Source organism: Anabrus simplex, chromosome 2 (assembly GCF_040414725.1).
Source record: "Anabrus simplex isolate iqAnaSimp1 chromosome 2, ASM4041472v1, whole genome shotgun sequence".
Taxonomy (NCBI): domain Eukaryota; kingdom Metazoa; phylum Arthropoda; class Insecta; order Orthoptera; family Tettigoniidae; genus Anabrus; species Anabrus simplex.
In genome coordinates, this window is record NC_090266.1 from 1,204,957,584 (window position 1) to 1,204,970,249 (window position 12,666).

The 12,666-nt window shown below is 37.1% G+C and overlaps 1 protein-coding gene across 3 annotated transcripts in view; it reads left to right on the forward strand.

Moving 5' to 3' along the window:
• The window catches only part of LOC136864799 (protein FAM117B), a 467,979-nt gene that overhangs the window by 195,225 nt on the left and 260,088 nt on the right, over positions 1–12,666 (forward strand). For 2 of the 3 annotated variants that reach the window (XM_068225929.1, XM_067142204.2), the window contains exon 7: positions 7,944–8,021. The exons of the other annotated variant lie outside the window; for it this stretch is intronic. In XM_068225929.1, coding sequence (XP_068082030.1) covers positions 7,944–8,021 — 78 coding nt within the window. The remainder of the gene's footprint in view (positions 1–7,943; positions 8,022–12,666) is intronic. 3 annotated transcript variants of the gene reach the window in all.

Genomic DNA, 12,666 nt, shown 5'->3' on the forward strand with positions numbered 1-12,666 from the left:
TCTTTGCCAAGGAGTCCCTTGACTGTCGGATGGAAAAGGGACTCTGTTACTCCCAGTGAAAATTCATTGAAGCAGGATGCTACCCTGCTTACACGAAGTCACAGTGAGAATCTCTCCTCTAACGAATTGGGGACCATTGAATGTATAATTCTTGCCGAATGAGCACAAGGAGTACCAAGACTAAAAATATGTCTTGAGATGCCCACTCCTATTCAATAGCAACTGGTATCCTGACTCTCAGGACCACTTACTAGGCCACTCAGCCATTGCCCATAGTTCACGAACTAGGGGGGAACTACAGTAACCCACACTACAAACCATTTCTGCAAAGAATGGTTGCAAAATTATTTTCACATATATCACTGTTAATGGGCTCTTAAATGAAGAGAAAGCAATGGGCCTGTATTCTTTCACCATCATCTGCACAGCACGCTCGAAATTTTCGGTAACGAAAGGATTTCTCATGCAGCATATTAGATGTTTTGGAACTTCAGTATTGGTAGTTTTGCATATTAACATAACCATGAAAGTGGAATCAAGCTTTATCAGGAACCGGAAAGAGTTTTTGGTCAAAAACTCCATCACGCACATTATTAATAATCCATTCTTGGAATCAAATCTTATATTGAGGAGCACCAGGTGTAACTTTTTGTTTTACAGTCAACTTACAGGGTTTTTAACTTAAAAAATTTGGTGTTAACTCGTTCCAAGCTTTAGGAAATTCCAGGTTACTGGGAAGAAAGCCAAGGAGATTTTCTAGTTTCATTTTCTAGATGATGACGAATCTTATCAAGAACCACTGTACTTCTTTGAGCACGAATACTCCCAATTTAAATGTTACTTAAAAGCTTTTCAGTCTGTTGAACACACAAGTTCAGTATAAATATTACACTACTTTAAAGATACCCGTGCTTCGCTACGGTATTATACTGAAATGTATAATTGAATGTTGTTTTAGATATATAATCAGCCGAAATTCGCGATCTGAATCGTTTTCTGCGAGAATCAGCCAAAATTCGCGATCTGACTCGTTTTCTAATAGATTATGGCAAGTTTCCTCCCATTTTTCAATCTTTATTTCCAGCAATCGATTTCGTACTTCCCAGGCTAGGTCCAGGTATTCCACCCTGTCAGTTGGGTCCCTAAATCTTTGCCATCTTTTCTTATAAGCATTTTTAATATGGAACAAATCCTTCAGGAGATACGGCGTGGTGTCGTCTTGGGTGCCTTGGCGGTACTGAACCCGCGGCCAGACTGCATTCTTAGTCATTACCCGTCCAGGACCCGTTTCCACCGCGGTCCGCACATTTGACGACGGTCCAGAACATTATTATTATTATCATTATTATTATAATCATTATTATTATTATTATTATTATAGATGTTCTGGACCCCACAGCAAGATGCAAGACCGCTACTTGGCGGTAAATTACATCTGCTGCCATTGTTATTGTTGAGAATGTGACCAGCACCAATGTCGCGCGTAGGCAAGTGTGTGGGATTTCTGGCGATACGAATGACATACTTCCGTGCATTATTGACCTTATTATAGAGGTGAACAATTGGACGGTCAATCTCATTCCTATCGTTTATTTCAAATGTGTTTAAATTTTTATTCATATGCCAGGAGAATCTACTGTAATATAAGAACGTTCTCCGAAGGAAAAGTTGGCTGTTGAAAACGAACCCAGGAAAGATTAAAAAGATTGGTTTATGATCAGAATAAGTACATCGAAAATATACAGCCTGTTTCCAGTCATTCGACAGGGTCAGGAATGGAATGAATAAAGCCCCATCTAGCGGCGACAGTAGGAATTGTGCCGGCTGCCGAAGCACTCCTCTGGGGCAATGATCGATGAATGACAAATGAAATGAAATATTGGACAGTGTTGCTGGAATGAATGATAACAGGGAAAAGCGAAGTATCCGGAGAAAAACCTGTCCCGCCTCCGTTTTGTCCAGCACGAATGTCACATGGAGTGACCGGGATTTGAACCACGGAACCCAGCTGTGAGAGGCCGGCGCGCTGCCGCCTGAGCAACGGAGGCTCCTTATAAGTACATTATGAATAGCAAAATCAATTGGTCTCACCTCCTTTTACACCCCACCGCCGTTAAGTTTATTTACCCCCCCCCCCCCAAAAAAAAAAATTTAAAAGGAATGTTTCTTTATGTTTAAAGGAGATTCCAAACCCCAATGTTCACGTCTATTACCTTGAGTTTTGAGATATAAGTATCCCCATAAAAATAATTAGCTCTTTTTACTTCCTTTCACACTTCTCTCCCCCCCCCCCCAAGTGAATTTTCCGCCAAAAAATACTTGTTTCTTTAATAGTAAAGGATCTTCTAAATAGCAATTATCACGACTCTAACTTCTTCAGTTTTTGATTTATGTGTCCTCATGAAAGGAATTCAACTCCTTTCCACTCCCGCCCCCCAAGATGGTTTCCCCCACAAAACTCGTATTTCTTTGTTTTTAAAGGAGATCAAAATACCAATTTTCACGCCCGTAAAAACTTTATTTTTTATTAGATGTATGTATTCTCATACTTTAAGTCAATTAATTTTAGAATTCTTCCCCCCCCCCCCCCTTTCATTGGATTTTCCGAGAATACGCGTTTCTTTATTTTTAAAGGAGATCCCATATACAAATTTTTAGTTCTGTAATATATTCAGTTTCTGAGATATATGTATCCTCATTAAAGGCATTCAACCCACTATTCACCCTTTTACACCCCTCCTATTGGGATTTACAGAAAACGAAAAAATACTTATTCCTTTACTTTTAAAGGAGATTCTAAATACCAATTTTTACATCTGTAAACTTTTAAAGTTTTAAGATATAGACACAATCATTTTAAAAATTCACCCCCCATTATCCGGATTTTTCAAAAACGAAAATATACATGTTTCCTTATTTTTAAAGTGGATCCCCAATACCAATTTTCAGGTCTGTAATATCTTCAGGTTCTGAAATATAAGTAGCCTCGTTAAAGGCATTCAACCTCTTTTTCACCCTTTTCCACCCTTCCTATCGGGATTTTCCAAAAACAAAAAGAAAACGTGTTTCTTTATTTTTAAAGGAGATTCTAAATACCATACTTTACATCTATAAACTTTAAAAGTTTTGAGAAATAGATACACTCATTTTAAAAATTCACCCCCCTTTTCACCCCCATTAATTGGATTTTCCAAAAACAAAAAAATACGTGTTTCTTTATTTTTAAAAGAGATCAAAGGTACCAGTTTTCAGGTCTGTATTATCTTCAGTTTCTGAGATATAAGTATCCTCATTAAAGGCATTCAATCCATTTTCACCCCTCCTATTGGGATTTTCCGAAAACAAAAAAATACGTGTTTATTTTTAATGAAGATTCTAAATACCTATTTTTACATCTGTAAACTTTAAAAGTTTTGAGATATAGATGCACTGTTTTTAAAAATTCATCCCCCTTTTCACCCTCCCATTAATTGGATTTTTCAAAAACAAAAAAATACGTGTTTCTTTATTTTTAAAAGAGATCAAAAGTACCAATTTTCAGGTCTGTAATATCTTCAGTTTCTGAGATATAAGTACCGGTATTCTGATTAAAGGCATTCAACCCTCTTTTTTTACCGTTTTCACCCCTCCTATTGGGATTTTCTGAAAACAAAAAAATACGTATTTCCTTATTTTTAAAGGAGATTCTAAATACCAATTTTTACATCTGTAAACTTTCAAAGTTTTGAGATATAGATACACTCATTTTAAAATTCCAACCCCCTTTTCACCCCCTTAGCGAAGAAATATCCAAAAATCCTTTCTTAGCGAGCACCTACGTCTTAATATGAATCTATGCCCAAAATTTCATTTCTTTATGTCCAGTAGTTTTGGCTCGGCGATGATGAATCAGTCAGTCAGTCAGTCAGTCAGTCAGTCAGTCAGTCAGTCAGTCAGGACAAGCTATTTTATATATATAGATAACATACATGAAACAACTATTAAACATTCCTTGTTTAATAGTATGAAAAACTTTTCAGTGCTTTTTAATTGATTATTTATGGGTGGTTCAGTCTTAAATATATTATATGATTTTCATATTTTTGAGTTGACACTGCAAAGTATGGCTTCCTTCTTTAAAAAAATAAATAACACTCCTAATTTCCTCAGATTTGTTAACTAAAGCAGTAAGACTCGGAAGACAATCGTCAGGGAATTTTTCTTCAGATATCTTGACAGCATGAGCTGATTCCTTGTGCATATACAAATTGTAAACACTTGTTGTGGAATAAAATACTTGGCCTATTATTAGCTTTCTTAGCACATTACTGTACGTGTGCAGTTTCAGCAACTGTTTAGCTCAGATGATCACACTCTCAAAGTTCTTGCTAAGCTCAGGATTCCTGGTTTGTCAGATGTGGGCTTGGCTGACATTGCAGCTGGACTGGACTCACCCTGCACTGGGGCAATCTCACTCTCTACACCTCGTACCTTACATACAGGCCATGGCTGCCTCCTTCTCAATCTCAACTAGACTGTACATCAGTACAGGATAACCATTCAGGCCGGTTCGACATACATATTACTAATACTATATTATTATTTGTAACTTTTTAATTATACACATTACATCTGCGGGATTCTACTTGTTCAGCTGGTTCGACGTACAACAAACGGCCAGTGCAGGCGGATGTTAGAATGACCATTACTCACATAACACTGCTGCTTCGCGGATTTGTTTTCACCTTATGAATCGAGAAGTTATGTACTATAGATAAGAAAAGGTTCCACCTTATCAATACCAATTTTATTTATATAAGATTAACTTACAGGACCGGTTTTGACTTTTTGAACAGTCATCATCAGCTGTACATTGGTATCTTTACATAAGTCTTTCCAAATGGAGAAGTTGTGGGGAAGCACTATTCCATGCATTCAAATTGGGCATGTTTAAGAGTAAAAATTGGTTATATGGTACAATCTAGGTAGTTGAAAGCAAGTTTGTTTTTTAGGCCTAAAATTTGTGTGAATTAGCTAATTTTTAAAAAGTACAGGTATATTAAACACTCTAAAATGCATAACACATGTTAAAATCACATATTGAAGTATACAGAGTGTGTTAAAATCCTTTATAATGGCTCAGATCACTTCATGGGAATGGATTTGTACTTCTTGCGTATGTCTATATTCTTGTTTGAGTCCAATGTAGATGAAGAATGTCAGTGCTTGCGTTCATGGGCAGTGCTCTCGTGGGGGTTTCTACTATTTATAAAGATATATACACTTGTATATTTGATAGGTTTATCATATTGTTAATAGCAATACCAGTATATGAACAGAGGTAGATATGTGCAGCTGTGATAGATACATGGACTTTTAAGTACTGAATGTAGTCTCCGTTGTGCGTGAATATTTCAGATGCAGGTTGGTGGCTCTTTTCTCGTCTATAATATTTTGCTGTAAGAGACAAAAGTAGTGTGAGAAACTTATAATCTGAAAACATGCCTGCTTGTGTGTGTTAACGTGATGAGTACACACACCAGCAAAATATTATAGACGAGAAAAGAGCCACCAACCTGCATCTGAAATATTCACCCACAACGGAGACTACATTCAATACTTAAAGTCCATGTATCAATCACAGCTGCACATATCTACCTCCGTTCATATACTGGAATTGCTATTAACAATATGATAAACCTATCAAATATACAAGTGGATGTATCTTAATATATAATAGAAACCCCCACGAGAGCACTGCCCATGAACGCAAGCACTGACATTCTTCATCTACATTGGACTCAAACAAGAATATAGACATACGCAAGACGTGCAAATCCATTCCAGTGAAGTGATCTGAGCCATTATAAAGGATTCTAACACGCATTGTATATTTTAATGTGATTTTAACATGTGTTATGCATTTTAGAGTGTTTAATATACCTGTACTTTTTAAAAATTAGCTAATTTACACAAATTTTAGGCCTAAAAAACAAACTCGCTTTCAACTACCTAGATTGTGTATAACCAATTTTTACTCTTAAACATTCCCAATTTGAATGCTTGGACATAGTGCTTCCCCACAACTTCTCCATTTGGAAAGGCAATTCAGCCAATATTTGACTTACGTAAAGGTACCAATGTACAGCTGATGATGACTGTTCAAAAAGTCGAAACCGGTCCTGTAAGTTAATCTTATATAAATAAAATTGGTATTGATAAGGTGGAACCTTTTCTTAACTAAATTACATGTTAACTATCAATACGGAAAATGAAACTAATTAATCAAGAAGTTACGTATTTTCGTGCCATCTCTGTTTCATAATTAGAACTAGTACGGAATTGATCGATATACTTGCTTTTGAATCATATATATAAGGGACAGAACATGAGACGCGCTCTATTTAGTTTCAAAGTATTTGTTTAAAAGGTATCCCATTCTTTCCTGCCATATCAAGAATATTTTGTGAACTCAATCTAACTTGAAAATTCTTGCCACTTGTGAAAGGGAAGCACCGAAAGCAAATACTGCGCAAATTTTTTGTTTTGTAGGCTAGCGGCTACTCAGTTGCAGAGGAATGGCTGGGCAGTCTCATTTTCTCATGGGCCCCGAGATTCTTTGTTTGATAGATGACAGTGGTGGAAGTGATGTATCAGGAAGCGATATTTTCGGTAGTGATACGGACAGTGACTATGCATGGCAAGAGGTCGCTGGAGAAGTGGCAGACAGCACAGATGAAATAATAGCCTCAGCCATAATAAATTTGTCCGCTGTTCACTTGTTGTGGCGAGAAGGAGATGTCATCACGAGCATGCAAAAGATCCCCTTCACGCACGTGCCAGGTACAAGAAAGCATTTCGCGTCTATTTTAGATGGGTTTTTTTACTATTTTTTGACGACAAAGTGATTGACCTAATTGTTCAAGAAACAAATAGGTACGCAGTAGTGGGTGTACTTGACGCACCCTTGAAACCAAGTTTGCGCGCCCGGAAGTGGAAGCCAGTGACATGCGAGGAAATTTGTGTTCTTGGGGCTTGTAATGTTCATGGGGACAGAAACCCACCCTAAAGAGCTATTTCGCCAGGGATGGATATTTAGAAACTTCTACATTCCCTCAAACAGTGGCAAGGGTCAGGTTTGAACTAGTCTTGTGATATTTACATTTTGTTGATAATTCTACATGGGATACATACATGGGACCTAAAAAGCTTTTCAACATTCAGCCTTTCCTGAAAATTATAAGCGAACATTTTCAGACGGCCTACATCTCCACCAAAAAATTTTCTGTTGACGAGTCCTTTACACTCTGGAAAGGCAGACGTGGAATAAAATTTTATATTCGCTTATATATTTTTGTAAATATTGCATGTGATTATGGACATTCCTGAAAAGCAGCTATCCCTATTGCTTAGAAACATTGGACTTAATCTCTGTAAATAGTCTCAAAATTTTCATTACGTTATGTTTCGTAGTTTTAACATTATGAATTCTTTAACTTCATGGTATCCAAACCTCTGCTGAGCTTCAGTATAAGTACCGCCTGAGAAGTGAACAGCTCTGGACTAAATTGCCAGCTTGAGGGGTTAATCATTACACAAAAGCTTGATGTACACTCAGTACATAAGCTTGTTAGTAAAGCAGTTGCAGCCCCTTGTATGAAGAACCAATCACAGCTTTTCTCAGACCCTGTACTAAAACATTTTTTACTGAACAATGCAGTACCATAAGGGGATCATCTTAATTGCTACGAATAATATGTACTTTCCTTTACATCTCACATGATCATGAATTTATACCAGTAAAATTTGAAGAATCGAGCACCTCCTATAACTTTTCTTCATTCGATATTTCACTTAATTTGTAGTGTATTCCTGGAAACCTTAATTGCATATTACTGCTTTAAATTCGCTCAACTGATAACTTCTCCATTCGTATAATATGGTTGTATGTTTTATCTCATCAGGGTCTCCATCTCGAGAATCAGTGTCCCCGCTGATTGCTGGAAGTATGGACATTTCAAGACCACCAAGTGATTTGCAAGGTAGTTCTAAAGAGTTCTTGATACTTATGTCCACCTTCCTGTAGTATTCATATGTCGTTTCCATGTAAATAAGTTTCTTCACTTTTTGTTTATATATTAAAATCAAGCTGTGGCTTACAGGCATTAGTAGAAGTATTTCCTATATTACTGCATTGCTTTAACCTCATTTCTTATCGGCATTGTATCAAAGACACTGACTGACTGACTTATCTGAATGGTGTATGAATGAGAACATCTTCACTTGAGTGTGTCCATTGTTTCCTGTTGCTGATATTCTAGTGGTTTTAATTTAATTAGATATAGATGCACCCTATTCACTTCAGATTACTCAGAGATGATCTATCATTCACCATAACATTGCCTCCCTGCAACAATACTAAGCGAACTAATTCCTTGGTATTCAATAAGAATTGGAGGTATAACCCCAGATTTATCCTAAACTTAAAATATGGAATTCAGAATTAATCCTTGCTTTTAACCCTTTCACTCCCCAGTTTTGTGAAGGGAAGAATAAACGCACAGTATGTGTGGTTTTTTTAGTAGGAATGGTGAGCTAGCTTGAAAACTATACAAATCTTTTTCGTGCTTTCCTGTCCTATGTAGTGGGTTTGGAGTAGCCTAGTGAATCTGGATGTGGTGCACCACAAGACACTCATACACCTTGGAGGGTCACTCTGCATTTTACATGCTTGAAAGACAGTTCTGTTCAAAGACAGTGTACAATACAATCACTATATCGCATTGTTGGAACAGCTGCAATCTGACTCTGAATTATTACCAATTCTTTCGGATACACTTAAGTCTCCTTCTTGATAATAAGATGATTTATCACTTCTATCGTCCCTTTTATCAAGCCAAAAGTGAATCATCGATATATGCCATTTTTATTTAAGTTTGCAGAATACATTACATATTTCATTTTTTATTTATAAATAGACCTCAGATATTAGGCCAACTACACTTTTATTTTTTTCTTTAGGGCTAAACTAAAACTTAGTTAAATATCTCCACGTCTAATTTGAAATATGAATGTATGGTTAGGGTTTTGTTGTGCCTAAAATGTAGAGCTGAACAAACATTTTCACTGCATGTTATAAATCTCATTCTGTATTGACTGTTATCACTTTACAAATTAAAAAAGACTTATATAATCCTCCTTTTCAATACAAAAAACCATCTATATTAGATGGGACAATATCTATACTTGTTTCAGCCTATCTAAAGGACATCCTCAGTGGCAGCTCTAATATTACATTTATGCAAATAAATACAAACACCGATGAAGTGTGTGGAATTAAAATACAATGATTATGATTGACATATTAAAAATATGTTGAGGTAGAAAATCCTCTCGTCTAAAATCTCATTTGACATAAAACTTGCTAATCCAATTTAAAAGTGGAACAACTGTGTTGTGCAGTGTAGTGAGTCTGTCATTAAAGAGAATGAGTATGCATCATCTGCAATGGGAAAAAAAAAAAGGAATGAATGGATGAAACAAATAACCAAAAAATATTGCATGAAAAGAAAAGGCTCAGTCAACTTACTTGTTTAGTAACGTGTGTTTCAGTCTCCAGGTTTATCAGTGATTTGAAGGTGTAAGATCGGCATTTACGTGTGGAACTTTCAACTAAGTGATAAGTAAAACTACCGTGCTACGAACAGCCAGTTCAAAGTGTATCACAAGTAATTAAGAACATAATCCTTCTTGTAAACAGCCATGCCAGGGAAAGGAAAGGTAGTAACAACGGACAGCCCAGTGAAGCGCGCCTTACAGGAAGCTCTGAGAGACAAGGAAACAGTCGCCACGCTAGCAAACATCAAACAAGACCAGGTAGCTAGGGCCGTTAAAAATAGCTTTCAAGACCACTCGTACCAATGCTAAAATAGTTTTTAATTCCCATACTGTCAATGGCAACAGCAAATTTACGAACTCTGGGTTTACAAGTGAAAGTGCTAGTCTTGTTTTTCAATGTACGTCGGACAAACAGGCCGTAGTTTCAATATAAGATACACCGAACATCTTAACGTCTTGAAGTATAACCTCTACTCAGCCATGAGCGAACATTGTAAGGAACTAAATCATAAACACACAACAGTTGACCAGGATTTAAAAATCTTACATTATGAACAGAAAGGTCCCTTACTCAACATACTTGAGAATATTTACATTGATATTGACCAATGCAATAATTCCCCACACAACGTAAATGAAATCAACGAGAAGAAAAAATATGTTTTACTGGAAACCTTTGTCCCGCTCATCTGTCAACAATTTGTTGATAAAGGAGTTTCATCGTCGACATTCCAGAACTAGACCCGCCCTTCCCTCAATATCCCCCTTCCGTACCTTATCCCTTCTCCTTCCGCTTCCCCACCCAACCACATCAGCTCTGATCTGCTGTCAGCTACACACACACACGCACACTTAGTGTCAATGGTGACATGAGACCAACAAGGTCGTACTATTTGAGACGTCAGCCGTTTAACAAGTAAGTTGATTGAGCCTTTTCTTTTCACGCGATATTATTATTTTTTGTTTCATCCATTCATTCTTTTTTTTCTCCATTGCAGATGATGCACACTCATTATTCCCCTTATTGACAGTCTCACTATGCTGCACAGTGTTCCACTTTTAAATTGGATTAGCAAGTTTTATGTCAACCAAACAAGATTTAGGATGAGAGGATTTTCTACCTCAACATGTTTTTAACACATTGGAGACCGAGCCCGAGTGTGAATCGGGGTGGGGTAACAACACAGACTGACCGCACCCATGACTAACTCGGGCCCGCGTGTTTGTTATATTGTTAACACAGACAGGACGAGAATCGGGCGAAAAGTATACATAACTTTGTAGAACATTTATAACAGCTATACTGTGCGTTCGTGTCTTCTGTCATTTTCTCGAACTTATAGCATTTTATTTTTGTTTGAGTTTGCTTATAAACTCCATGCTTCCAGCCTTGTTTCCAGCTAGTCAAGGCACGCACTTTCAGAGTTTTGTTTACATCGTGCAAAGTGTTTGGACTGTGTTTTGTTTCTGCTATCATGATTGGATCATTCAATAAAAGCAGAATTGTAGAGAATTTAGAAGAGATTTTTGATGACAGTGGTTCAGAAGAAGAGGTAGATGATTCGGATCTAGACCCTGATTTCGAACTTCATGTTAGTGATGAAGGTGTTTATTACCTATTCTATATATTCCACCCAGGAGTGATTTTGCACTTCATGTGACTGGAGATTCATTTAGAACGAAGTGAAGCAAGCGCTGATAATTCAAAGGCAGGGACTGATTCACATTCACCGGGTACTTTTGCTGATTTGGATGCACTTGCAAAGCCTGTGCAGATAAAGGAAAAGCGGGAAATGGGGAAAGTAACGAGACGAGACATGCTGGTGGTATCCAATCTATTCTGTAGCACTTTGTGTCCCTGAATGCCTCAAACTATCGCACACTATCCCTCATTGTGTGTAAGACATTGTTGTCAGACATTTTTGTAGTTGTTGCAAAAGGCATACCGTTGAAAAGTATTCAATAGATCTTAATGCAACTTTTTAATCTGTAGAATAGACACTTTTAATATTTTGATGATATATACCTGTTACAATTGCAACCTACGTACCATTTTCCACAATTTCTTAAAAACCTTCAAAATATGGCGGTCTGCCTGCCCATATGCCACCTTAAGACATGGTCTCCAGTGTGTTAATATGTCAATCATGATCATTGTATTTTAATTCTACACACTTCATCAGTATTTATATTTATTTGCATAAATGTAATATTTGAGCTTCAATGAGGATGGCCTTTAGATAAGCTGAAACATGTAAATCAAATATAGAGATTATTTTTTAAATTTTTTTTTTGTGTATTGAAAAGGAGGATTATATAAGTCTTTTTTAATTTGTAAAGTAAAATGTTTTCACTCCCATTCATATCCCATTGCCGCTAGCCTCCACTCAAGCAGACACAGGGGCACGGAGTGAGAGTGGCAGACAGTAATGAGAGGAGTGGGGATCGGGAGTGAACATGAATTTTGTATTCTCGTAGTGCATGCACAGCAGTTTACCAAGTCGAAAATGGCACTATCACTGTGAGAGGAGCATATTTTGTATGTAACACTTTATCTTGGGTTGGCTAACCGAAATGTATTTGTTTTGTCTAGGTATTACTCCAAGCATGCCACTGATTTATGTTTACATACAATAGTAATATTTTAATTTCTTAATGCATGGGTTTGATTTTCAGGAGTAGTGAATTTCTTACATGTCCTCTTATGTACACATGTACCTTTTCGGATCATTTAATTTAGTATTGAGAGTCCCTTAGCAAAACATCAGATGACTCGGCTGTTTATTTCTTTATACCTTTCTATTACAACCAGTGTGAAGGATCTCATCATAAAGCATATAGTTTTATCCGTGAACTCGGAACTGTTACCATCTTACTAGGGTCGTCTCACGAGAAGTCATTTGGATGCAGGTTAAGAGGTGCGAGGGGTAAGCACGGTTGCCACGCATGCTCCTATCTCAAGTTTCAATGCCTGACAATAAACATCTGTTCCGTCTGCGGAGACTCTTGTGAATTGTGGTGCTATCGGGAAGTTTCAAAGTGGTAGGGCAATCGTGCCTTAGTTCAGAC